Source organism: Lagenorhynchus albirostris, chromosome 11, assembly GCF_949774975.1.
Source record: "Lagenorhynchus albirostris chromosome 11, mLagAlb1.1, whole genome shotgun sequence".
Taxonomy (NCBI): domain Eukaryota; kingdom Metazoa; phylum Chordata; class Mammalia; order Artiodactyla; family Delphinidae; genus Lagenorhynchus; species Lagenorhynchus albirostris.
Window position 1 is genome coordinate 10,231,661 of NC_083105.1, and position 25,610 is coordinate 10,257,270.

At 57.5% G+C, this 25,610-nt stretch overlaps 1 protein-coding gene across 5 annotated transcripts; it reads left to right on the plus strand.

Moving 5' to 3' along the window:
- The first annotated feature begins 1,166 nt into the window (after positions 1-1,166).
- On the plus strand, positions 1,167-25,393 carry CSNK1E (casein kinase 1 epsilon). Of its 5 annotated transcripts, none has more exons than XM_060165183.1 (11): positions 1,190-1,376; positions 4,864-4,951; positions 13,478-13,588; positions 13,729-13,877; positions 15,211-15,439; positions 16,463-16,633; positions 17,931-18,079; positions 22,228-22,420; positions 22,520-22,659; positions 23,258-23,320; positions 24,211-25,393. In XM_060165183.1, exons 2-10 carry the CDS (start codon positions 4,876-4,878, stop codon positions 23,288-23,290), a joined length of 1,251 nt encoding a protein of 416 aa, XP_060021166.1. In that variant the 5' UTR covers positions 1,190-1,376; positions 4,864-4,875; the 3' UTR covers positions 23,291-23,320; positions 24,211-25,393. The 5 variants fall into 5 exon arrangements, with proteins under 5 accessions (XP_060021169.1, XP_060021170.1, XP_060021166.1 ...); XM_060165184.1 differs by lacking the exon at positions 1,190-1,376 and adding an exon at positions 1,564-1,582; XM_060165185.1 differs by lacking the exon at positions 1,190-1,376 and adding an exon at positions 3,226-4,298.
- The last annotated feature ends 217 nt before the right edge of the window (positions 25,394-25,610 follow it).

Here is a 25,610-nt window from a genome sequence, read left to right on the forward strand (position 1 = left end):
GTCTGTGGGGCTCCTGACAGTTTGGAGAGTGTGTGTGACTAAGTCCCTCAGGCTCGAAGGAAGGTGTGATTGTTCTTGAAGTGACTCTTCCCAGGAACCTTGCTTCTGGGACGGATGCAGTGCACTCCAGCATTTTGTGTGTCCACAGCCACAGTTGTGTGCGTGAATGGATGTGTGTCATAATTTGGAGCTTTGCATGGTACAGTGTAAATATCATTTTAATAACTCTGCCCTGGAATCTTTCATCGCCTGCTCTGGAAGCCAGTAGGAAGCCTTAATTAATTCTCGGTGACCTGGGGAGGGACGGGTGTTCCCTCCCGATTTGCAGATAAGGAAACCCCAGCCCAGAGCTGGGCGGGGACTTGGCTGAATGTGCACCACTTGGGGGACCCTGGCTCAAGTGTTGGCTCCATGGCAGTGTGTGGGGTCTCTCATTAAACGAGTGAGGACAGGATTGGGTTGGAGGTCAGCTCTGTACCCATCAGTTTGAACTGCCGGAAGAGGAAGAAGGGTGAAGAAAAAGGTCTTTGCATTTGTTTTTTCCATGGGAGCAGAGCGCAGCATAGCCCCAGCTACCTCTCTGGGCCGTTTGTCAATATCCCTCCGTCTCTTGCTGTCCGGTCAAATCGCTGGCCCCTGAGTCAACCTGGCCTGTGTGCTCTGCAGCACTCAGAGTCCCGAGGCGGAGTGTCCCCCAACACTGTAAACATTCTCCTTTTGCAAACACCGGCCTTCAGAGGGGCCCACTACTAGGGTGTGAGAGGAGAGAGAACCGGGCAGAGGGGAGAGGAGTGTTTGGGTCTAGAAGAACCCAGCTTTTAGTGCGCCCTCCTCCTCCCCACCCCCTCCCAGGTTTTTCCACCTGTGCCCCCACTGGATCAGGGTGTCAGTGTCTGTGTGCGCTCCTCGGCCCCACACGTAAGGCCCCGTTCCTGCAAGGTGCTCCTCGTGAGGCTGGGGGGCCGTGTTTCCTGGCTGCGGGGCCCCCCAGCGTCCCCGGGAGCGGAGGGCGCGGGCCCTTTAAATCCTCCAGGGCGGCGGCGGCGGGCCCGGGATGACATCAGCGGGCGGGCCCGGGGCTCAATGGGAGCCGGCGGGCGCGCGCCAGGCGGGAGCGCGCGAGCCGGCGGCGGGGGCGGTCGGGCAGAAGGGCCGGGAGGAGGGAGGCGGCGTCGGCTGCGCTGAGATCCCAGAGCCTGAGCCCGGCCGGGACGAGCGGAGCGGAGCGCGGCGGCAGCGGCGGTGGCGGCGGCTGGGCCAGGAGAGGCTGGCGCGCCCGGCGGCTCTGCGAATCCTCCGGCATCCGCCCAGGCGGGCCGCCCCCGCCCGCGGCAGCTCCCCGAGCAGCGGCCCGGCACCGGCGCCTTCCCGGCGGGGTAAATATTGGGGGGCCGCGGGCCCGCGGAGGGGCGCAAACCTGGGGGGAAACGGGGCTTCCTCCGCCTCTTTGTTTTTGCGCGAGAGGGAGGGGAGGAGAGGGCGGACACACGCGCGTTCGCACTCGGGTATGGGGGGGCTGCCCGGGCGCCGCCCGCTCGGCCCGGCGAGGACAAAGGCGCGACTGGGGACGAGGAGGAGGAGGGTGACTATTATTTTGCAGACTTGCCCGGGGGAGGCCCCCCCAGTCCGGCCCGCCTCCCCCTCCCCCAGCTGGACCGTTCAAGGCCCCAGCCAGCCGGGGCGGCCACCCCAGGCTGCGATTTGGGGACGCTGAGGGAGGGGGTCCGGGACTGGGGTGCTGGGGTGCACCCGATACTGTTGATTCGGAATTCTCTCCCAAACCCTGGGGCTTCGGTAGGGTTCACCAGAGCATTAGCAGAGCCCCCAACCCCTTCGCTCCTGGCCTGGGTGCTCCAGACCTGGGGGTCAGCAAGGCTGCTCTCCCGCATGTTGGCTGGGGGCGCTTGGGGGGCCCTGGGGTGATGGGGTGTGTGGTCACCCAGCCACCGATTCTGTTTTCCTTTGTGGAGAGAAAGAAAGGGGTGGGGGTTATTTATCAGATCGGATTCTCCCGTTTCTGCGTGTGAGAAATCCATGTTTTGCAAGTCCCTGTGGAACATAAAACTATGTTTGTGCCCGGGTGTCCTTAGAGAGAGGATTCCCAAGCTCTTCACGCCCAAACTCAAAGTGGGGTGAGCCCCCTCCCCAACTTTTTCCCTTAGTTTTCTTGCATATTTTCTTTTTGGATCAGCCTTCGTCAGGGAGATAGATTTGGGAACAGGGGAAGGGGATCCTGAGTGTCTAAGTTGCACCCAATAAATGCCTGTTTGGGGCTCCTTTGCCTGGGTGTCTGGGATGTTCCTCCACTTTTTATTTTAATGGTCCAGGGACAAGGGCCCTGGCTGGGGAGGGGGGTGGGCAGGGAGTAAGAAAACTGCCCATGTGCCGTTCTGCTTGGTAGTTTGTCTAATTTTTTTTAACCAGTTGAAACTCCGGAATCTTCATGTCCGCCTTTTTTTTTTTTTCTTCGTTTATTCCAACGCCAACCCCCCACCCCGCCCCCCAAAGGAGAGGAGCAGCAAAGAACTGGAAAGCCTCTTCCATTCCTGACTCAAGCCTCTCTCCTCTCCTCTGGGAGGCTTTTGGGGAGACAGTGCTGGGACAGTCTAGGCTCTCCTTGGGGCCCTGGCCCCCCGGGTGTAGGAGGGACGCTGGCGGGTCTGGGTGGTAGCCCAGAAAAGTGGTGGTTGCCTGCAGGGCTGATTGCTTGCTCCCTCTCTTCTCTGCCCTTCTCTGCCGACAGCCCGGTGAGTGGGGAGGGGTTGGGGGGTCATGTGCAGTGTATTTATGTAAGACACCCAGACGGAGGGCACGGGTATTTATATAACCCGGCGTGGGTATTTATGTAATATAGGATGCGGGTGTATTTATGTTCCTTTCCTAACCTGCGGCTTTCCCGGCTGCCATGTGTGGTCTCTGAATTGGCCTTGGCGGAAGACGGACGGGGCGTGGGGGGGGGGGTTGTTTGTGTGTGTACACACCCGCCCGCCCCCCACCCCCTTCCCCAAGCAGGGCTCACAGTGTATGTCTGCGTTTCTTTCTTCCTTTGGAGTGTACACACGGGAGGATGTGTATGTGAGGTGTGTGGCATGTGAGTTTCCCGCATATGTGGAGTGTGTTCTGCTGGCAGCCCTGGCACCTCAGCTGGGACTGGCCAGGCGTGTGGGCAGAGGCCCTTGGTGGAGAGCCCGGAGTTTGGCTGGCGCCGGGTGGAGCTCCTTCCTTGTGACCATTGGTGAAGGGCTAGTGGCGGCTCCCTGGGAACTAGTGCTGGGGCTGGGTGTCTCTCCTGGGCAGGAGCTATTGGCTCCTTGCCTCCGCTGGGGTGGAGAGCTCCAGCCTGACCAACTGTGGAATAAAGCCCTCCCGTCTCCCCTCCTGGGTGGGTCTGGCTTTTGGGGTAGTACTTGGCATGGGGAAGGGGCAGAGCCTCTGTGCCGCACACAGCTGCTTTTCCACCTTCCTGTTTTGTTTGCCTCCTGGCCCTGGCATGAAATAAGTCCTGTTTGAGAGGGTGGAGGCTGCCAGGTAGGGCAGCAGGAACCCTGTCTGGGTCTTAGGGGAGGAAACTGTCACTAACTTGCTGCTGGGGTGGGGTGGGGAGCAGGTGGCATGTCCTCCCTGGGCCTCAGTTCCCTGTCTGCAGGGAGCGGCACCTCTTTATAGTTTTCTGCACTTGCCCTCTCGTAGACCCTCTGAGATCTTAGGGATCCCCCATCCCTCTCCTTATTTCATAGGCCAACCCTCCCCATCCCCCAGAGCAAAAACCACCTCCTCCTGGCCTTTTGAGTTTCCTCCTCTGCTGCCCAGACCTTTGCCCCAGGCCAGAGCAGAGGCATCCCTACCAGGGTGGCCCCTGATGTTCCGTGAGCTTGGACACCCAGGGTGGGGCACAGGAAGGAGGGAAGTGCTCAGGTCAGCGCTTTCCCCCCAGACCTCCTCCCACACCACAGAAGCTGGTCCTTCAGCTCAAAACCTGGCTTTGGTCCTCTCAGTTGCTCTGCAGGGCCCTCTTAGGAGACCCTTCTAATCTGGAAGAAAACCAGCCCCAAACTGTTCATCCAAAGAGATCCTTGCAGAGAGTCCTTTGTGAGGTTCTTGGTGTTGTGAGGTCGAGAGAGGGAGAGGACCAGAAGGTGGATGTTCTGGGGGCCCCTTTCTTGCCTTCCCTGTGAGTCGGGGAGGAGACCTCTCTGGCAGGGCACACTGCAGACTTGCAAGGTCTGCCTCTGGGAAGACCAGCCCAGGCTGTGAAGAACTGGCCTCCAATTCTTGGTGCTGGAAGCTGGAGGCCTGGGGTAAGGATGGGGGCACGGGGATCCTGTCAGTCCTGATGGGGCTGAGGAACTCCTTTGGTGACAGTTCAAGCTGTCCTCCTATCCCTGGAGGTTGGAATTTGCTGGTGGTTGCCATGGCCGCACCCCCAGGGTGATCAGCTCCTGCATCCCACCTCCCCATCACGCCCTTTGTCCTTGATTTTCCTATCAGAGTCTTTACCCATTGTGACTGGCCTGCCTCTGAGAGGCTCCTATCGGAGGGTCCCTGAACGAGTAACCCCCGAGGAGATGCTTGCTTTGCTCTTTTCCTCCTGGGCCTTGTCTCTAGTCCCCATTCTGCCTGGCTACACTGACACCTGTTCTAATAGCCTCAGCACAGGTGGAGGCTATTGGGCTTCCTGACACCTGGTTGCTCTTAGGCAAAGCAAGGCCAAATCCCTTCCTGGACGGTGGGAGGGAGGATGGTGGTGTCCTAAGTTTCTCGTGGCTTTTCCTGACCTTTGGTGGGGGAAGAGTGGGCTCCGGGGGCTAGCCCCCTTCCCAGCTTCCCTCTTCTCTGACCCTGTGTCTCTGCTTACTTCTGCAGCAAGAGTGAACCATGGAGCTACGTGTGGGGAACAAGTACCGCCTGGGCCGGAAGATCGGGAGCGGGTCCTTCGGAGATATCTACCTAGGTGAGTGTTTCTGGCTCCAGCTCAGTGGCTCTGGAGCCCCTGGGACAGCCCTGGGCACTAGGAGGAAAGATGCCAACATTTCATGCTTTGAAGTCAGAACGTGGCTCTGGTGGCATGTTTTGGTCATTTTGTCCCCAGGACCATCCCAGGTGGGGAGGGAAGCAGCAGGCTGGGGGTGAGGCAGGCCGAGGGGCTCCTCAGTCAGGGCAGGATGGGGTTCCCACTTGCTGCAGTCTGGGCAGAGGAGTGTATTTTTAACTCTGGTTTCTAGCTGCAGATGAGCTGGGTCTTCAGCTGGGCGTGGGAAAACGCAAGCTGGGTTAGCACCCCTGTCTCTTGTCTCCTGGGGGAAGGATGCTGGTGGACAGAAGAGGCTTGAGCAAGCTGATTGCTCCCAGCTAGGCCCCCTCCCTGTGGTCCGGCCTCTTGGAATTCAGCCCAGGAAGGCTTCGGAATGACGCAGGCTCCCCCGTAACCTCAGGGCTAACCTCAGGGCTGGGGCGGGGGTCGGTCTTAGCTTTTAGGATCTCTCTCCCTGGATGTGCTTCCTGTTGAAAGTCTGAGTTTGCTCTCTTGTTGATTAAACAAATCACTGATATCTCACCCCGTCCTTGACCCAGGAGAATGCCCCTTTCTCAGCTGCCCTGGGGGTGCGGGGGCACAGTCAGGGGGCGCGGCCCTTCCTTGGCAGTCGTTGGTCTGGAGGGGAGAGACTGTGTTGGTAATCGTGAATTGGAGTTGTTAGAGCAAGGTGGCAGCCCCTGGGGTTTCTCCCCATTCCTGTCCCTGTGCCCTTGGAAGCATCTGTGCCTCTGTTTCCCTCCTGGGAAAAGAACAATAAGTCAGTTCTGTCCCGGGCAGAGGAAACTGACAGGTCAGTGTGCTGTGCTTGTTGCTTCAGAACTCGGGGGGTTTCTCTTACTCAGTGATCTGGGTCCCTGCCCTCTTAGGGTATGAAATCTGCTTCCCAGTGAGCTGCCCCTTCCCCATCAGAGGGGAGGGGGACACGTATGCCCACACTCTCTGGACAGTACTCAGGTTGGGCTGGGCCCTGTTTGAATGCCATCTTCCCTCACAACAGCCTCTAGAGATGGTGCCGAGCTGTCCCTGCTTCACACATTGAGACGGGGGCGGCACAATCAAGTTGGCCACCGAGGCTTTTCTCCAAAACTATAAAAGACAGGGAATTCCCTGGTGGTCCAGTGGTTAGGACTCCGCACTTTCACTGCCAAGGGTGCGGGTTTGATCCCTGGTCGGAGAACTAAGATCCCGCAAATCGTGTGGCGTGGCCAAAAAAGAAAAGAAAACAAACAAACAAACAAACTAGAAAAGGCAAACTTCCTACCCACAGCCCTCCACGGGAGTGAGAGTGTAGAGGACAAAACGTGGGAGAGAGCCGTCAGACCTGGCTTTGTGCGGTTGGTGAAGGTTGTGTGATACTGCTGCCTGGCCCACTAAGGACTTTCATGAGGCACAAGTGAAATGGGCGCGTGGGAAAGCATCTTGTAAACTGTAAAGTGCCAGCCAGATGTGCAGGTCATGGTCAGACACCTAGTAGATCACCCTCCTGTAAGCACTGCAGAGCTCAGAACAGAGGGAAGGAACAGTGCAGGCTGGAGCTGTTTGAAAGGTTTGCTCTGTGACTCTGAGCTCCTCTGGGGGGAGGCGGGGAGGCGTTGGGTTGTGTCCACCTTCTCGCCCCAGCGCCCAGCACGTGGGAGCTCAGTGAAGGCCTTTCGCATGAATGAATGAGGAAATGGGGGCTGTGACGTGCAGAGGCCTGTGAAGTGGCTTCACTTACGGCAGGAGAGAAGAAGGTGGGGAGATGGGGACAAGTTCAGGTTCCCAGTCGATTTCTCATGTGCTGTGTGACCTGGGATCTGAGCCTCAGCCTCTCTCCCTGAGCCTCAGCATTCTCATCTGTGAAAGGGGGTGCCCATCTCCTTACTGTTTGTGAAATTGGGGTGGGTATAAAGGACCCTCTTATCATGGAGGCTTTGGGCTCAGGACTGAAGCCTGGAGCCACTGGCTTGAGGGCAAAGGGCAGGGAGAGGCAGCTTTGGGCTGGTGCATACCTGCTGCTAGACAACACCCAGCCCCAGGCCTTCTCTTTGCAGAAGGGAAACTGAGGCCCATAGATGGAGGGGCAACCCAAGGTCATTCAGAAAGTCAGTGTCCCTGGTCCCTGTGGTGGGACCTTGCTGGGACCTTCCAGTAATCATCTAGTTCATTTTTTAAAAAATATATTTATTTATTTATTTTTGGCTGCATTGGGTCTTAGTTGCTGCGCACGCGCTTTCTCTAGTTGCGGCGAGTGGGGGCTACTCCTCGTTGCGGTGAGTGGGCTTCTCATTGCGGTGGCTTCTCTTGTTGCGGAGCATGGGCTCTAGGTGCACGGGCTTCAGTAGTTGTGGCACGAGGGCTCAGTAGTTGTGGCACGCGGGCTCTAGAGCGCAGGCTTAGTAGCTGTGGCGCACGGGCTTAGTTGCTCTGCGGCATGTGGGATCCTCCCGGACCAGGGCTCGAACCCGTGTCCCTTACATTGGCAGGCGGATTCTTAACCACTGCGCCACCAGAGAAGCCCCCATCTAGTTCATTTTAAAAACTAGGTCCGGGTTTACTCCCCTTGGTACAGGCTTTGGAGTTAATTCTACCAGGGTTTAGGTACTGGCGTTTCTTTTGCTCACTGTATGCCCTTGAGCAAGTGATGACCTCTGCCAGCCTTGGCTTCCGCATCTGTAAAATGGAGTTGCAAGGCCTCCAGGGTGGTGAGAAGTAGTGAGATCACAGCATGCAGAAACTCTGCACATGCTCGGCCCTGCAGTGGTGCTTTTATGTTGTGTCTGTCCCCCAACCCTCAGTCTTGGTTAGGATTTGCTACTGTCAGGAACTGGGTCCTTTGGGGCCTGAGCTGGGGGGTAGGGAGCTGGTTCTCTGCTGACTGTCCAGCCTTCGCTGGCTGCACAGGCCTCGGGGACCCTGGCCTGATGCAGTGTCCTGCCAGCTCCTTCCCGGGCCCCTCTTGCTGGTGTGGGGATGGTAGTGATTGTAGGGCCTCCCCGGCTGGCCTCACTGGCTCCCTTTGTTCAAAGCTCTGGCCACATTCTTGTCACTGGTGCCAGTGCCAGGGCCTGACTCCAGATGGCCTCTGCAGGTGGGGCTGGGCGCGGCCTGCAGGCCCTGCTTTCCAGGATCGACTGAAGGCGAGCACATTTGTGGATGTGGCCGCAAGGCCTATACTCTTCCAGCCCCTCCTCCCTCTCCCCTCGGCATCGTGCGGGGCCAGCTCTGGTAGGGCCTCACCTTGGCTGCATGGGGTCTGGAAGTGGCCGAGCCTGTGCCACCCACTCTACCAGCTGCTGGCCATGTGCCTCAGGAGCTCTCTAGACCTCTTAGTCTCTGGTCCTCAGTTGCAGATGGGGTGATGGTGTGGGTACTGCCCACCTGCAGTCCCGCCCGGCCCCCGATTGTACCGTCTGAGTGAGCCCCTGCCTCAGCTTGATCCTCCCCCTCCCCACCTAGAACTTGCCGAGCTCCCAGACCCTCTAGGGCTGGCCAGGTCTGAGCCCTTCTCTACGTCCAAGTTTGTTTTCCACACTGGCTCGTCCCCCGACAGGGCTGCTCCTTCTCCGTGGGGCCACCTCTGCCGCCTTTGCCTGGCACTTTTCACTTAATCAAAGTTATCCTTTGTTGTTCCCACGGAAGGTGAGCTGAGCTCTTCCAGGGCAGGGCTGCCTCAGGTGGCCCGGGGCTCGGTATGCGTCTGGTGATTGAATGAATGAGATGCTAGGGAATTGGAGTAGAGAAAAAAGCAGGGGTTCTAGAGACTAAGTTTCAGATCCTGGCTCTGCCCCAGCCAGTTCTGTGTGACCTCAGGCCAGTTACGTATCCTCTCTGAGCCTCAGGTCACTGGTTGTGAGAAGTGAGGGAGGTCAGAGAGAAGACTGGCAGCTTCCTGGTAGAGTTCAGAGGCAGTGCAGGGGTCTGGTGGTGGTGGGACCCGTAGGCAGCTGTGACAGCTTTCCAGCAGTTGCTTGGGGCCAGAAGCCTTTGCCTAACAGCTTAGGTCCCTGTTCAGGGAAGTTGTGTGGCATTTGGTCATTGACCTTTGGTGTCTCCGTTTCCTCGTATGATACAAACAGTAGTACTGGCAGGATGGTGTAAGAGCTCAAGGGGACAAAGGGCTTTTCCCCTCCACCTCCCCATTTCGGGAAGGGACGTTCTCCGGGCACCTCTGCTCCCTGCGCAATCTGCTGAGTCATAAGTGCTGAAGGCCCTGCATCATCCAGTGTCTCTTGGTCTCTTCCCCCTGCCTGGGCGGGGCCGCCATCGACTGGACAATTGCAGCAGCCTCCTTCCGGGTCCCACCCCCTCCACACCTCAAGTCCTCTCCAGTCCTTTCTAATACACCAGTGGGTCTCAACAAGGGGAGGGAGGCCAGATTTTGTCTCACAGGGGATGTTCGGCAAGGTCTGGAGACATTGTTGGTAGTTTCACCTCAGCGTGGGGGTATGCTGCTGGCAGCGAGTGGGTAGAGTCAGGGATGCTGGTAAACACCCTGCGGTGCACAGGACTGCCCCAGAGCAGAGCGTCAGCAGTGCCCCTGGAGTCTCAGGCTCACGGCCAGGATCGTAGCTTGGCATCTGAGCCCCTTCCCATCTCCCCCGACTCACCTCTTCCACTGTCTTCTTCAGCCACCTCGAGCTCCAGCTGCACCAGACCACCCAGCGTTCACTGCACCCACTCCTGTCGGGCCTTTGCACGTGCTGTGACCACAGTCTGGGATGGTCCTGCTCACACAGCAGGAGCCCTTGCAGCCTTTCCTCCCACTGCATGGCCAGTGGACTGCAGTGAGCCCCAGCTCCCCCCCACCCCCATCCTCACTGTCGCCTGGAAACGTGTGAGGCTCTCCCCAGTGATGAGTTTTGACGTGTCAAAAGCACTTTACAGTTTGCAAAGCACTTTTCTCTCCCATTGCTCACTGGATTTGGGAATCCACTTTTTTTTATTTTTAAGTGGTTCAGAAATGAAAACACAAAACCAAAAACCAAAACACAAAAACATGCTAAGTGAAAGAAGCCAGTCACAAAAGATCACATATTCTATGATTCTCTTTATATGAAATATCAGGAGTAGGCACGTCCATAGAGACAGAAAGTGGATTAGTGGTTGCCTAGAGCTGGGGCGTTGGGGGAGATGGGGAGCGACCACTAAGAGATGCAGGTGTTTTGGGGATGGTGAAAGTGTTCTAAAATTGATTGTGGTGTTGGTTACATGACCTTGTGAATATACCGAAAACCACTGAATTGTACACTTTAAAGAAGTAATTGTGTAGAATGTGAATTATGTCTCAACAAAGGTGTTGAAAAAAATGACAAGACGTAACATGGTATCAGAGAAGTGTCCTTTTCCCCTCCTGTCCTCATCCAACCCTGCCCAGTCTTGAGTGGTTTCTCATGTTCCTTTTGAGTGTTTCTTTACGTTGATACAAACAAACACAGATACATATTGTTTCCGCACTTTTTTCTTTAATCACTGAAAGGAGAGCATATAATACATACTGTTCTGTACTTTGCTTTTTCACTTCCTGTATCTTTGAGATCTTTCCACTTCTGCACAGAGAGAGCTTCCTCTTTTCTTTCTCCATTGTGTTCCGTTTTATGCATGGGCCTTTCTTTATTTAACCAGTCCCCACTGCTGGACATTTGGGTTGTTTCCAAGCTTTTACTGTTGCAAACAGCCTAAGTGGACAGCCTCGTCCAGGCCTTATTTTGCACTGTGCGAGGGTATCGAGTAAAGTCCCCAGAGTGGGAGCTGGAGGGAGCCCAGAGGCCTTGCAGCCAGGCTTCCCCGGTTCACACGGCGACCGCTGGGGAGGAGCGACCCCTCCCACGGAGAGCGCAGGCCAGCTCGGGTGGACGTGGTCTGTTAATATTTATTTGTTCACTTATTGTGGCTGCTCTGGGTCTTGGTTGCGGTACTCGGGGTACTTAGTTGCAGCATGCCTGCAGTACCTAGTTCCCCGACCAGGATCGAAACCGGGCCATCTGCATTGGGAACTCGGAGTCTCACCCGCTAGACAACCAGGGAAGTCCCTGAGTAAGCCATTTTTATACTAATGATTTCTTTCTCTCTCTGTGAAGTGTGTGTTTGAATCCTTTACCCTATTTCCTATGGAGTCACTGGTCCTTTTCCTACTGCTTTGTGGGTGCTCACTGTATATTAGTGTGATGTTAGCTCTTTGCTATTGATAAGCGTGTGCACTATTTCTTAGGACTTTGTTTCTGGTGTTTTTGCCGTGGAGAGGGATTCGTTTTTTTGGAGGAGGGAAGGGAGCCTTTTTTTTTTTTTTTCTTTAATGGCTTCTGGATTTTAAGTCAGGATAAAAAGCCTTGCCTACCCCCAAATTAAAAGGCAGTGCTCCTTTCTTCTAACATCTCGTTGTTTTACTTTTTTATTAAATGTATAAAACATGTCCATGGTATAAGGCATCCTTCCCAACACCCAGTTGGAGGGGGACATGCCTGTCACCTTGAAGGCCCCTGGTACCCCACCCCACCCCGTCCCACCCTCTGCTTCCCCCAAACAGAGGTAAGCACTATCTTGACATTTTAAGTTATTCTCTTCTGTTAGTTTTATCGCATGTTTATATCCCTAAACTATATATATTTCAGTGTTGTGTGTTTTGAAATTGAGACAATTAGAACTGTGCTTGCATCCTTCTGTCTCTTCCTTCCTCTTTTTTTTTCCTTAAATTGAGGTGAAATTCACACAACATAAAATTAACCATTTTAAAAGTACACAAGTTAGTGGTATTTAGTACAGCCCCAGTGTTGTGCGACCGCCATCCCTACCTAGTTCCAAGACGTTTTCATCACCCAGAAGAAAACCCTGCACCTATTAAGCAGGCCCGTCCTATCTCCCCCTGCCCCCAGCCTGTGGCAACCACCAGTCTACTCTTTGTCTCCATGGATTCATCTGTTCTGGGCATTTCATATAATGGAATCAGACAGTATTTCTTTGCCCTTCGGTGTGTGACTTATTCACTGAGCGTAATTTTTTTTTGTTTTTTTTGGTTTTTTTTTGCGATACGCGGGCCTCTCACTGTTGTGGCCTCTCCCGTTGCGGAGCACAGGCTCCGGACGCGCAGGCTCAGCGGCCATGGCTCACGGGCCCAAGCCGCTCCGCGGCATGTGGGATCTTCCCGGACCAGGGCACGAACCCGTGTCCCCTGCATCGGCAGGCGGACTCTCAACCACTGCGCCACCAGGGAAGCCCGAGCGTAGTGTTTTTAAGGTTCACTGATGTCACAGCATGTGTCAGTGCGCCGTTCCTTCTCAGGGACAGGCAGAGTCTGCTGTCCACGCCTCTTTTGATGGACGTTCAGGTGTCTCCACCTTCTGGCTCTTGTGAACGGTGCTGCTCCTTGCTGTCTGCACTCAGGGTTCAGATGCTGAGAGCCACCCGCTTAGCCATCGTGTATGCCTTCCACTGCCTGTGGCATCCCCGGGGCGCTTGCACCACCCTGTAGCCGTCCTTCTGGTGCTGGACTTTGTGGTCTTTGTTGCTGTGCAGGTCCTTCGTGTCGTCCCAGTGCTCACGGTTCTGAAGGGCGTACACTTGGGAGTGGACTGGCTTGGCCAAGGGTTTGTGTGTGTTCAGCTTTGCCAGGTAGAGGCCAACCTGGTTTCTGAAGTGGCTGAGCCAACTTACACTCCGATTTTTCCCCCCCGTACTATATTTTGCTCCACTTCGGACTTCCGGTGCGTGCTGTGAGCTGGGCTGTTTTTTCCCAGATGCCAGTTATTCCAAGGATGTTTGTTGCATGGCCCCATCTCGTCCCCTGATTTGAGGTGCCGGCGTTATCCTGCCTGTCCTCAGTTCTTCCAGTCGTCGTGCCCTCCTCCGGACTTTCTCTGTTGTCTGTGTGCTAAGACTACACCGTTTAGTTGTGGCAGCTCAGTCCCGCTTGGCCCCAAGGAGCCAGCCTCTCAGCCTGGCCCCCAGCCCTCCAAGTCAGCCCACCCCTTACTGTAGCTGGGGAGACTGAGGCCAGGTGCGGCGGGGATTTGGGTCTTTCTTGAGACAGCCTTGCCCCCCTCCCTCTCTCCTCCTCATCCCCACACCCCAGTGACCTTACCTGTCTTCAGCTCGGGAGTCCTCAGTAGCTCCCACGCTCCAGGATGAAGTTCCCCTTACTGGTCTGTGAGCGTTTTTCGGCTGTGCCCTGACCCCCCTCGCATCCAGCCTTCCTGCTGCCCCAGCCTCCGGTTCTCTGAATGGTCCATAGCCCTCACCTCCTTCCCCTGGCATGAGCTGCAGCTCTGGCTCTCCCCTCCCACGCAGGCTGGGTCGGGTGCCTGCTCTGTGTCCCACAGTCCCTCCGCTTCCCTTGGATACAGGGCCGGGCCCTCTGCACAGCCTCCCCCAAGGGGCGCTGAGCTGCTTGGGGGCAGACACTTAGTTGGTCCTGGTCTGACGCTGCCTGCCCAGCTGAGTGTGACCCCGGTCCCTTGCCCCTGGCAGGTGCCAACATCGCCTCTGGTGAAGAAGTTGCCATCAAGCTCGAGTGTGTGAAAACGAAGCACCCCCAGCTGCACATCGAGAGCAAGTTCTACAAGATGATGCAGGGGGGAGGTGAGGGCTGGAGGGGGCTGGAGGGGGCGGGGCCTGAGGGGCTCTGTGCCTGTGCAAGTGCTTCCGCACGCACGTAGGAGGGGCCTGGGGCTGGGCGGGGTGGGGCGTGACCGACCCTGACAGCCCTGCGTCCCCCGCAGTGGGAATCCCGTCCATCAAGTGGTGCGGAGCCGAGGGAGACTACAACGTGATGGTCATGGAGCTGCTGGGGCCCAGCCTCGAGGACCTCTTCAACTTCTGCTCCCGCAAGTTCAGCCTCAAGACGGTGCTGCTCCTGGCCGACCAGATGGTGAGTCCCCCACCTACCCACTCGGGCTGGGGACTGGGCTCCCAGCTTCCCTTCCAACCTCCCCTGCCCCGTCGTGCCAGTGGGTGCTGGGTACCCAGCTGGAGGATGCTGGAGCCAGGAGGCAGTGACAGCGACGTAGGACGGGCCTGGTTCCTGGACCAGGACCACGGGACCTTGACCATCAGCCGTGGTTGGGGGGTAGGGAGGGAGGGGGTATTAAAATGCAGGTTCCCAGTTTCCACTCCAGACCTGCTCGGTTGGGCTTCCGGGCAAGGCCTGGGACCCTGCCCTCAGGTGAGCGTAAAGCCTGTGATCACACAGACCTGGGTCCTGTCCCTGTGGGGTGACCGTAGGTGAGCTGCTGGGCTTCAGTCTCCTCAGGAGCGTCTTCCCTTTGCTGGGTTGTTGTGCGGTCACCTGGGACGCCACACGGTGCCTGGACCAGAGCAGGAGCCCACGGACAAGCAACGCTTAGGTCCTCAATCCCTTTATAAGTTCAAGGGAGGAAAATTTTAGGAAAAGAAAATTTAAAAAGCATAGAATTCTAGCCCTGGAATGATACGTGGAGATCTTGTTACACAGGGGTCTGTAGCTGTGGCTGCCCTCCAGAACGTCTGCAGACATCCTCCAGTTTTAGGCTAGATGTGTGTGTGCAGAGGAGGGTTGTCAGATTCTCATAGGACGGGAGACTCAAAAAGGGTTTAGGAGATACTCAGAAGCCTGAGGCCCAGGGAGGGCACCAACCTGCCAGAGGACCTATTGTGTGCCTATATGTTAATTTAAGTTTCTAACACATTGTTTAAAGGAAGACAAGGGCCTGTGTGTCCGCCTTACTTTGGTGTCCTCTGGAAGCCAGGGGACAAATCCTGTCGGTGTGCTCCCTGTCGGTGTGCTCCATCTCTGTCACCCCTGCCAAGTTTAGGGTTCACTGGTCCTCCTGTTCCCCCCAGTCTGGTTGCCAGAACAGCCTTCAAGATGCCTCTTTGGTCCCTTGAGGGCCTCTCATGTCCTCTGTGGTGTAGAGCCAGGCAGGTGAGGCCTGAATGCCTTTCTGGGCTTCATTTCTAGATCTTGCCATTCGCTTCCCTGCCTTGCTCTCTTTCCTTTGTCACAGCGAACTTGATGAACTCTTCCTTCAGAGTTCCTCTCTACTGTCACTTCCTCCAGGAAGCCTTCCGTGACCCGACCCTTGAAATCATCATACATGGTGATTGCAGACTGATCTGGCCCTCCCCCCCGGCCCGTGGCAGGGACCACGGATGTGTTTTCCATCTGTACAGCCCCAGCCCCTCTGTGGAACATGTGCTGAACGACTTGCTCTCCCCTCCCCCAGATCAGCCGCATTGAGTACATCCACTCCAAGAACTTCATACACCGGGACGTCAAGCCCGACAACTTCCTCATGGGGCTGGGGAAGAAGGGCAACCTGGTGTACATCATTGACTTCGGCCTGGCCAAGAAGTACCGGGACGCCCGCACCCACCAGCACATCCCCTACCGGGAAAACAAGAACCTGACTGGCACTGCCCGCTACGCCTCCATCAACACCCACCTGGGCATCGGTGAGTGAGCGAGGCCCGGGAGCAGAGTACACCTGCGGGCTGCTGGCCAGGACCCTGGCTTTCCTTCTGCAGCCTGGGTTTATTCCCCTGGCTGGCCGCACAGGCAGGTCTTCTCTTTCACAGGAAGAACTGTGGGGTGCTGAGCACCCGCCCTCTCGTGCCTTACTCATCCCCGCAGCAGCCTTGGTGTGCAAGGCTGTTTCCCCATTTTTTTTTTTTTTTTATAAATTTATTTATTTACTTTTGGCTGCCTTGGGTCTTCGTTGCTGTGCACAGCCCTTCTTTAGTTGCAGCAAGCGGGGGCTACTCTTCGTTGTGGTACGCGGGCTTCTCAGTGCGGTGGCTTCTCTTGTTGCAGAGCACAGGCTCTAGGCGCGCGGGCTTCAGTAGTTGCGGCACGAGGGCTCAGTAGTTGTGGCTCGCAGGCTCTAGAGCGCAGGCTCAGTAGTTGTGGCGCACGGGCTTAGTTGCTCTGTGGCATGTGGGATCTTCCCGGACAAGGGCTCGAACCCGTGTACCCTGCATTGGCAGGCGGATTCTTAACCACTGCACCACCAGGGAAGCCCTGTTTCCTCATTTTTACGTGTGGGGAATGCTGGCTCACCGTGTGACACAGGTCGCTTAAGGTCATACAGCTTAGCAAGTGCCAAAGTCAGAACTGACCCCAGCCCTGTCTGATGCCACTGCTCGAGCCTTATCCGCAGGGTGGGCCAGGCAAGAAGGCCCCGGGGTGCCTACTGCATAGTTGCTGAATGAATGAGAGCCTGAGCTGGAAAAACTAGGCCTAGGTTGTGTTGGAAAAGCTCAGCCTCGGGCCCCTTCTCTGTAGAAGGGGGTGATAACAGTGCCTGTTCGTAGTGGGGCTGCAGCAAGCCAGCATGTGACAAGGGGGGGCTCGTGCTGGGTGCACGGGGGGGGTCGTTCCCCTCAATCAAGGAGCATGTCCTGGAGAAAGGGGTCCTGACTCCCGCCAGCCGGGAGCCCGAGTGGACCCTGCCCCTCACCTCGTCCTTGACTCTGCAGAGCAAAGCCGTCGAGATGACCTGGAGAGTCTGGGCTACGTGCTCATGTACTTCAACCTGGGCTCCCTGCCCTGGCAGGGCCTCAAAGCGGCCACCAAGCGCCAGAAGTACGAGCGGATCAGCGAGAAGAAGATGTCGACGCCCATTGAGGTCCTCTGCAAAGGCTACCCCTGTGAGTAGCCCAGTGGGGCAGGTGGTTAGCCTGGGACCCCTGAGGCCCCTTCTGAGGGGCAGACGAGCCTGTCCTGGGCTACCACTGCCTGGCACCAGAACGTCAATCACAGGCTCTGCCACTGTTCAGGCACAGCTAGGAGGCCTGGCTGGTAAATAGCGAGTGTCCCCAACCCACACTCCGACCTCACCTCGTAAGGGCTGAATGTCAGGAAAAACTCCGGACCTTCCTCTTCCTGGGAGTCTCCTTCACTACTCTCACGGAACACCTCACTTCTGACACTTCTGGTCACCAAAGGTCTGGGGTTCTTTTCCCCTCAGCAAGCCATTCTCTGACACCAGCCGGGTGTCCTAGAGTTTAACTCAGTTCTGACACTATCTCCCTGGAGGTAGTGTCAGATCCCACAGGGTAAGGGCTCCGTCCCACAAGGCTGTCCCCACCACACTTCAGATGCCGGTCACGAGTCCAGGTTGCCACCTGTGCGTCTGGTTGATGGGCTATAAATAAACCTGAGGTTCCCATGACTCCCTCCTTGGGTTTGATTAATTGGGCTCACAGAAGTCAGGGAAGCACTTACTTGTTTACCAGTTTATTAAAGGATGTGGTAAAGGATACAGATGAACAGCCAGTGGAAGAGATAGGTAGGGTGAGGTTTGGGAGGGTCCCGAAAGCAGGAGCTTCTGTGCGTGGAGTTGGGGGGTGTCACCCTCCTGATGTGGATGTGTTCACCAACTGGGAAGCTCTCCAAACCCCATGCTATTGGGATATTTATGGAGGCTTCATCACGTCAGCACGGGTGATCATTGACTCCATTGCCAGCCCCTCTCCCTTCTCTAGAGAAGTGGGTGGGGCTGAGGGCTGGAAATTCCAAGCTTCTGATCATGGATTGGTCTTTCTGCTGACCTGCCCCCATCCGGGAGCCCTAACCCAGAGTCTTCTCCTTAGAGCAAAAGGTGCTCCTACTGCTCTTACCACCTAGGCAGGTACAAGGGCTTTAGGGGCCCAGGGGCAGGAACCAATATATATATTTCCTGTTGTCTCACAAGGGTCCTCTCTTGCCTCTGATTTTCAGAGGAGGAAATGGAAGTTCTCCTCCTGTGGCCTAGAGTTCCCATCGGGCTCTTGACAGGCTGAAGTTCATAGATTGTTGTAGGGAGGACGGCCTCTTGGACCTTGTCTTGACCCCTCTTAGACCAGCAGTATCTGTAGGGACGGTGGCTGGGTGGGACTCCGCCGGCTATTGGGGGCCCTGGGGGCACACGGGCCTCATGGTGACACCTTCTGTCCCCTCCACCAGCTGAGTTCTCAACATACCTCAACTTCTGCCGTTCGCTGCGGTTCGACGACAAGCCCGACTACTCCTACCTGCGCCAGCTCTTCCGCAACCTCTTCCACCGTCAGGGCTTCTCCTATGATTATGTCTTCGACTGGAACATGCTCAAATTCGTGAGTCACCTGGAGGCCGAGGCGGGCTTGGGGGACTGGATTGGGAAAGCCAACGTGACCCCGTAGCGGGTGGGGCTCCCGGAAGATGGGAGCTATGAGCCGGACAGTGCAGGTGACGTCACCGGGGTCCCGGAGCCCCCGTTCTCCTCCCACTCCAGCGTCATCTGTGCTGACGGCACGTGCTGCTGCGGTCAGCGGGGCCCAGGCGGGCACCACCTCCCACCACACCCAAGAGGGCCTGTTTGGGCCTTGAGTCCATCTTGGGTGCCTGGATGGGTGGGGCCCAGATGGTGCTGGTGGGCCCCCCTGCTGTCTTGATCGTGGCCTACGCCATCCTGCTCTTGTTGCTCTGTACCTCCCAGGTGGCGGCCTTCACTGAGGCCCCCTTGGCCTGCCTGGACCCCTTCATTGTGGTTTCCTTCTTCCTGGTCATGGGACCCTGGGTCTTGCTAGGCGCCTCCTCTCTCTGTCTCTGTCTCTGTCTCTGTCTCTGTCTCTGTCTCTGTCTCTCTCTCTCTCTCTCAAGAGTCTTGCGGGTGGGGTGGGGAGAACTGTTGTAGTCAGCTGGGCCTAGAGCTCCGGAATCTGTGAAATCCTATGTCTTGTTTCCCATCTCTTCTGGAAAAGGGGGCTTCCTCGAGCCAGGCTCAGCCCCGTGACAGCGACGCTATTGCACTGCCCAGGCCCCGCCCCTGTGCCTGTGCCGGGTCCATGTACCCACCCACGTACTGGTAAGGACCCTCCAAGACCTGGCCTCCAAGACGTACTGCTCAGCGGGGTGAGCACAAGAGGCTGAGCCCCTGCTGTGCTCTCTCTGTCCCTTCCAGGTGCCTGGCACCCCTGGGCACCCAGGACCCTCCAGATAGGCCCATGGAGAAGCTGCCCGCCCCACACTCCTGGCCTGTGGTCTGGACCTCAGGGCCCCAGTTCTGACATCCCCAGGTGTGCCTGAGCCCACCGGGGCTAGGCCCAAGGAGACATCCCTTGGCATGGTGGGAGTACAGTGGAGAGGCATGATGGAGAAGGCCCTGCTGCGAGATTCTTGGGGACAAATCGGCTGCCTGATGAACAGAGCCTGAAGGAGGGACGATGTTCACTGCCCTGGAGGGGCCTGGTGGCAATGGGCCCCAGGAGCAGCCTCAACCGGACCCTGTCGGTGGCCTCCGTATTGAACCTGAACTCATTAAACGCCGCTACCTGTGCTGCGTTCCATCGTGGCGTGCCTCTTGGTGGGTGCCCTCGGCCTGCCCCACCAGATGCTCAGGACCGAGGCCTTGTTCTCCAGGACGCTGGGATCGGCACTTGGTCTTGTGCCCCTCCTCCCTCTGGCTCTCAAACAGTGGCCTGGTACTGTTCCCTAAGGAGTGGGGCAGAGGTTGGGGGTCCCACAGGCCGAAGGGCCCCAGGGGTGAGAGATGGGCAGTGGGGCACCTTTCACGCCAGACCTTCCGGCTGGGAGCACAGCTGAGGGCCCGGGGCCAGCTCTTCTTGCCCCAGGGCACTGCTCAGGGCACTGGGCACCCGCTCATCCATGTAGAAAGCCATTCCTGAGCCTGGTTCTGGGCTGAGTTTGGCCCTTTTCTCGGTATAGCTCCAGGAATGGATTTTGCATCGTCCAGGCCTGTGCCCTCCAACGTGGTAGCCACTGGCTACGTGTGGCTAATTTTTAATTAAAATTAATTAAAGCTGAAAACGTACTTCCTCAGTTGCATTTGGTACATTTAAAGTCCTCAGGAGCCACAAGCGGCTGGCTAGCGGCTGCCATGCCCAGCAAGGCGGATGTGAACATACCCATCATCACAGAAAGGTCTGTGGGACCTGCTACTCCAGATGGCTCCTCACAGAGCTGCTCGTGGGACCGTCCAGCCGACAAGATCTCGCCTCAAACCAGGCCGGGAGCACGCTCTCCACCCATTGCTGGCACGCTGACCCCTTCCTGGGATTCCCTTAGAGACAGGCCCTGGACTCAGAAGCTGAGCAAAGGCGCCAACAGCCTTATCCTGCCCCGATCTCTGACTTGAGGGCCATCATACTGGATAATCGGGCACCTTTGACCCCATCACCACTGGAGTGAGCTCAACCGCCTTCCGCTGCCCCTGGCAGAAGTATCTGCAGACACATGATGGAGACCTTCCACACTTTCACCTCGAGACCAAGCCCCTCCCACATCACCCCTTCCCCCTGCAAGAAACCTTCATCAGCACCTACCAGCAGACTGGACACCATGCTGGACGCCGTGGGCCGCAGACTCTTCCATGGGAAGGATCCTGCCCTTGACTGAGAACTTCCCTCCTTGGAGTGGCCGCCTCGTATCGTTTGGCATCAGGGCCCTGGAATCCCCGGATACCTGGAGCCTGGGATGTTGCTCTCAGCACACAGAGCCACTGTGTTCCGAGGTCTAACTAGCTGGCCAGGGGGAAACTCGACACAGCCAAGGACAGGGGTCCATACGACACTGGTGAATGCTTGTGTGACTCTGATGTTGACCTTTTTGTGTTTTCACATGGGCAAATAAAAAGCCGAGAGACCTCCCTGGTGTGCGTTTCTTGAGGCATCACTTGGGTTGGTTGGAAATGGAGAGAGTAGCTCACCTCAGCCTGCCGCAGGCCTGAGCCTGCCGTTGGCCTGAGCCTCCTGAGGCCACAAAGGGCAGGGGCTCCAGCCCTCCGCTCATCCACGGCCCCTGGGCTGTGCACCTCTGAGGGAATCCCTTGGCTTCACTGAGCCCGAGTTTCTCCCACCAGGGAGCGAGTTCATACCTGCCTTGTGGGGTTGATGTGCCCTCTGCCCATGGGATGGGATGTTCAACGAGTGGTTGCTGCAGCTCATAGCATAGGTCTTGCTGTGCTTCTGGCCGGACACTCTCTTTGCCAGTCTGTAATTGAGTGGGTGGGAGCCCGGGGTGAGGAGTGGAGGTCGGGAGATGCTGCCCTGGTGCTTCCATCTTCCAGGCTTGTGGGTGGGAGGGCTGGGAATGTGCATCCCTAGAATGTTCTGCTAAGTCCTCTGGGGGTGCGGAGAGCAGAGCGGGACTGGGTGGCGGAAGCCTGGCTTCACACCCCAGCTCTGCTCTGAGCTGTGTGGCCCCAGGAGGGTCCTGAGGCCTCTCTGGGCCTCGGTTCTTCAGTAGGATTCAGGGATCATTCTGATTCCCAGCCGCTATCTCCCGGAATTGCTTCAAGTCAAAGGGCCACCCCTACCCCATCTCCCAAGGACAGCAGGGCCTTCTCCGCCAGTTCTCTGGGAGAGACAGGGTTGCAGGAGCCCGCACCCCGTGGCCCGTGAGCAGGCCCCCAACTCAGCCTGCAGGTCTCTCCGCAGATGCGGCCCCCCTCATGCCAGCCCCCGCCCTTCCCTGTGGACGACCCCAGGACCAACTAGGTGACGCGGCCAGGCGCCGCTCCCATGCCGCACTCCTCTCTGGGCCTTCCTCCTTTCCTCCTGCACTGGGGGTGGCCGTGGCCAGACGGCAGAGCCCCCAGGGGCTCAGGCACCCCTTCTGCCACAGCCTGCCTGCTGGGCCTCTTTTTCTTCCATGGGGCATCTAGCCCATTCCTTCTCCAGCTCCCATCCCAAGGCAGGCAGCATCTGTGCGGGTCCCCTGGGCCTCTTGGTTGTGGTCCCCACAGCACCTGCCAGAAGCCATTGCCAGGTCTAGGGGCAGGGGAAGAACAGCCCTTTGAAAAGATTTCCTTGCTAGGCACTGGGAAGCCTGGTTTGAGTCCTGGCCCCACCTTCAGCTAGCCTTGTAACTCTCTCTCTGGGCCTCTGAACACCTGCCCTGCTGTATTTGGAAACCTTGAGGAGCTGGGGCCCCTCTGTACACGGAGGGGACCCAGGTTGGGAGGGCCACGGAGTACCCTTGGTTGTCTTGGGGCACGCGACCTCCCTTTGCCCCTCGGGCCCAGCTTCCTCCTTCCGGGCAGTTGTGTGGCTTTGTTTCTCTGTGCGGTGTGATCATGGGTCATTTCCAGGTCTCTTGGGCTTCCTGCTTTGTGGGGAGGAGGTCGGACCAGAGGGTTTCTGAGATGCCACTTCCCCAAGACGCCCACCTGGCCTGCCTCCCCCCGCTCTGACCCCGAGGGAGTGCCAGATCCCGGAGCACGCTGACCTCGCAGGGCTGACCAGGTCTCATGTCACACCCACAGGGTGCAGCCCGGAACCCCGAGGACGTGGACCGGGAGCGGCGAGAGCACGAGCGCGAGGAGAGGATGGGGCAGCTCCGGGGGTCCGCCACCCGGGCCCTGCCCCCTGGCCCGCCCACTGGGGCCACCGCCAGTCGGCTCCGCAGTGCGGCCGAGCCTGTAGCTTCCACCCCTGCCTCCCGCATCCAGCAAGCTGGTGAGCAGACACCTTGGGCAGCGCGCGGGGCCTGGCGGGGGCGCAGGGCGGCCGGGGCCCCAGGTGCTGAGGGCAGCTTCCCCCCTCTTCGCCCTCCAGGCAATACTTCTCCCAGAGCGATCTCACGGGTCGACAGAGAGAGGAAGGTGAGCATGAGGCTACACAGGGGCGCACCCGCCAACGTCTCGTCCTCCGACCTCACTGGGCGGCAAGAGGTCTCCCGGATTTCAGCCTCACAGGTGAGCTGCCCTCACGCCAGCCCTTCTGTGCCTCACAGCCGAGCCAGGAGAGGTAACCGCCCCAGCAGGCGGTAGAGCTGGAACCCAGCCCTCTGCCAGGGGCCCAGCCTGCGTGGGCGGCGGGGCGCTCACAGAGGAGGGGCTCGTGGTCCCTGCCATCAGCGAGCCCCCGCCATCCCGGTCAGCACAGGATGGAGGGATGGGTGGACCCTGTCGGCTGGCCCCACTTAGGGGCCATGTTTGGGCTAGGGAAGTTGGGAAGGGGGAATCCGGGGTTGCCCAGGGAAGGGGTCCGGCAGAGGTGGGCAGGAGACCTGCTCTGGGCCTCCTGCCTATGGTGGAGGAGTCTCAGCAGGACAGGCTACAGGCTGGGAGTCCAGCGGCTCCATTCACGTGTGGCCTTGAGCAGCTGCTTTGCCGCTGGGGGCAGGGTTCTTGTCTTACAAAACAGAGACATCCTGGGTCCTTGAGATCACGTACCCCTGCCCTTGGCTTGAGGGGCTTGGGTTGGGGGTGGGGCTCCACGGTGGGGAGAGACTTGCCGAAGTGCCGTGGCCAGCAGCTCACCCCTCCCACCTTTCTGCCTCCCTTCCCAAAGACGAGCGTGCCATTTGACCACCTCGGGAAGTGAGGAGCCACCAGCGGACCAGTATTTGCTTAGGTGAGCCGATGTCTGCTGCGGACGTAGCCCCGTCAGGTCTGGAAACGCCCACGGCCCCCTGGAGGAGCCCAGTGTGTGCGCTGAGCGGGCCCGGCCCACGCCAGCTAACTTCTGCTGGAAAATTCCCTCTTGCGTGGGGCAGTCCTCCATCCCTGCTTTGCCTTAACTATTCTGGAAGGTTGGTATTAGGGACTGAGCCCGGGGCCCCACACCGCGACCTTCCCCAGGGCTCTAGCCTTGTCCCAGCCTCTGGGCCGTTAAACGCTTCGTTCATGCAGAGCACGTAAGACAGGGCCCTGTACTCAGGAGTTTATCTGCTGTCAGAGAAAGCCCTTGGCGGCTCCGCAAGCCCAGGAGAGGCCCTCTGGCTAGTGTGGGCCTCCATGGAACTTGTGGCTGCCCGAGGCCTTGAGGTGGGGTGTCGCAGCTCTGCACTCGGGCCCCGCTTGGGAACCCGCTTGGGGCTCCTCTGGCGGTACGTAGGGGGATGTCGGAGCTCCCTGGGGAACATGTACATGGCCGGCAGCGGCTTACATTTCACAGGCTTGACCTCGCACCAGGACATCTTGAGTACGATCTGCTTTTTGGAAATGTATTCCACAGGTAGCTCTGGGGCATAAATCGGAGTTGACCTTCGTCAGACCCCAGGCCCAGGAACCAGTCCATCCGTGGCAGGGTGGGGCAGATGTGTGGCTGGGGGTTGGCTGCTCACCGAAAGGAGGGAGGGAGGCTCTGTGTCTTTTCTGTGAAAGTGGAGCACCTACTCTGTGCCCCAGAGAGGGACCAGCTCAAAACCTCGGGGGCAGGAAGACAGGAGCTGAAGGCCGCTGGCAGATGGGTGGCCAGAGGCAGATGTGCACCTGATCTGTCTTCTCTCTCCCCCTTTCTAGTGTCTTCACTGTATTTTCTTTTAAAAAAACAACAAAAAGATGGGGAAAAAAAACCACTCGAACAAAAAGAAACAAAACCCAGCACAAAACCAACGATGGATTCTATTTCGAGTCTTTTTTTTTTCTTTTTTTTTTCTTTTTTTGCCAATGGCAAGAAGATGGGATGCCCTCGGCATAGAGGATCCTCGTCCCTTCGCACTTCCCGCTGCCCACAGCCTTCAGGCTGCCAAACGCTCCCAGACATCAGGCTCCACTTGGCGGACGCCACGGCCCTGCCACGGCCGCCGCCTGACATGGCTGGGAGGGGGACACTTCTGCACTGGAGCTGCAGCAGGTCCTCACGGGCCCTCAGGAGGTGGCCTGAGGAGCTGGGGGAATGGATTGGTTGGTCAGAGGCAGGTCCCACTGGGTATCCATGAGCTTTGGGACCACGGGAGACGTGTGCAGCCCCACCCCCCTGAGATGACGGCCGCCGACTTTATGTGTTGGGCTTTTGCCAGTGCCCCCCTCAGCGTTTGGGTCCCTTCTTTGCCTGTCCACAGAGACCTTGAGGAGGGGGTGGTGAGGCAGGGGGGCCAGGAGTCCTTGTGGGTGTGTGTGTATGTATCTGACCTGTATCTCCCAGGACAGCAGATGTGCCGCCCACCTGCCAGGCCGACTTTGTGTTCTCATGCCCCTGACGAGGACATGGGGGTGGGCGGTGACCTCCATGCCCCTCAAGGAGGGCACAGAGGGTCTTTGACACCACCGACCCCGAGACTGTCATCAGCCTGTGGTCCCCCTTTTCTGGTCTTAGGGCAGAATCTGTGGAGACTCCTTTCAGAAGGCATCTGGCTCCTGGGTTATACATTAATTCCCTGGTCCTGACACTCACCTGGGGTCAGGCCTGGGCACTGGATTTATCCATCCTGCCTAGTTAACACTCGTTTTTACTTTATTTTTGTTTGTTTTTTTCCATGTGTGTATTTCCTAATTTATTTACCTCTGTTTCCCCTTTATTTTCTTTTTCTTTTTTTTTAATTAAAGAGCAAAGCTTTTTATTACTTTGTAATTTAAAAAACAAAAAAAATACTGATGAACTTTGGGGGGAATTTTGTACTTTTTTCCTGTGTAAATATTGGACTTTTTTGAGCTTTATTGTGGTTGTTAATTTGAAGTAATAAAGTAGAAAAGGATAAAGTGACATGGGCAGCCCTTGGTCCACCCACCTCTTTGCTCTGGGGGCTTCTGTCCAGCAGACCTGGGAGCCGGGGATGGCTGAGGACACCGGGGAGTACTTGGTACCTCCCTGGGACTGTTTTAACCCTGTGCTTCAAAGACCACACACAAACCACCTGGGGACCTCGTTAAAAGAAGCAGCTTCTGACTCAGGAGGGCTGGAGTGGGGCCTGAGAGTCCGC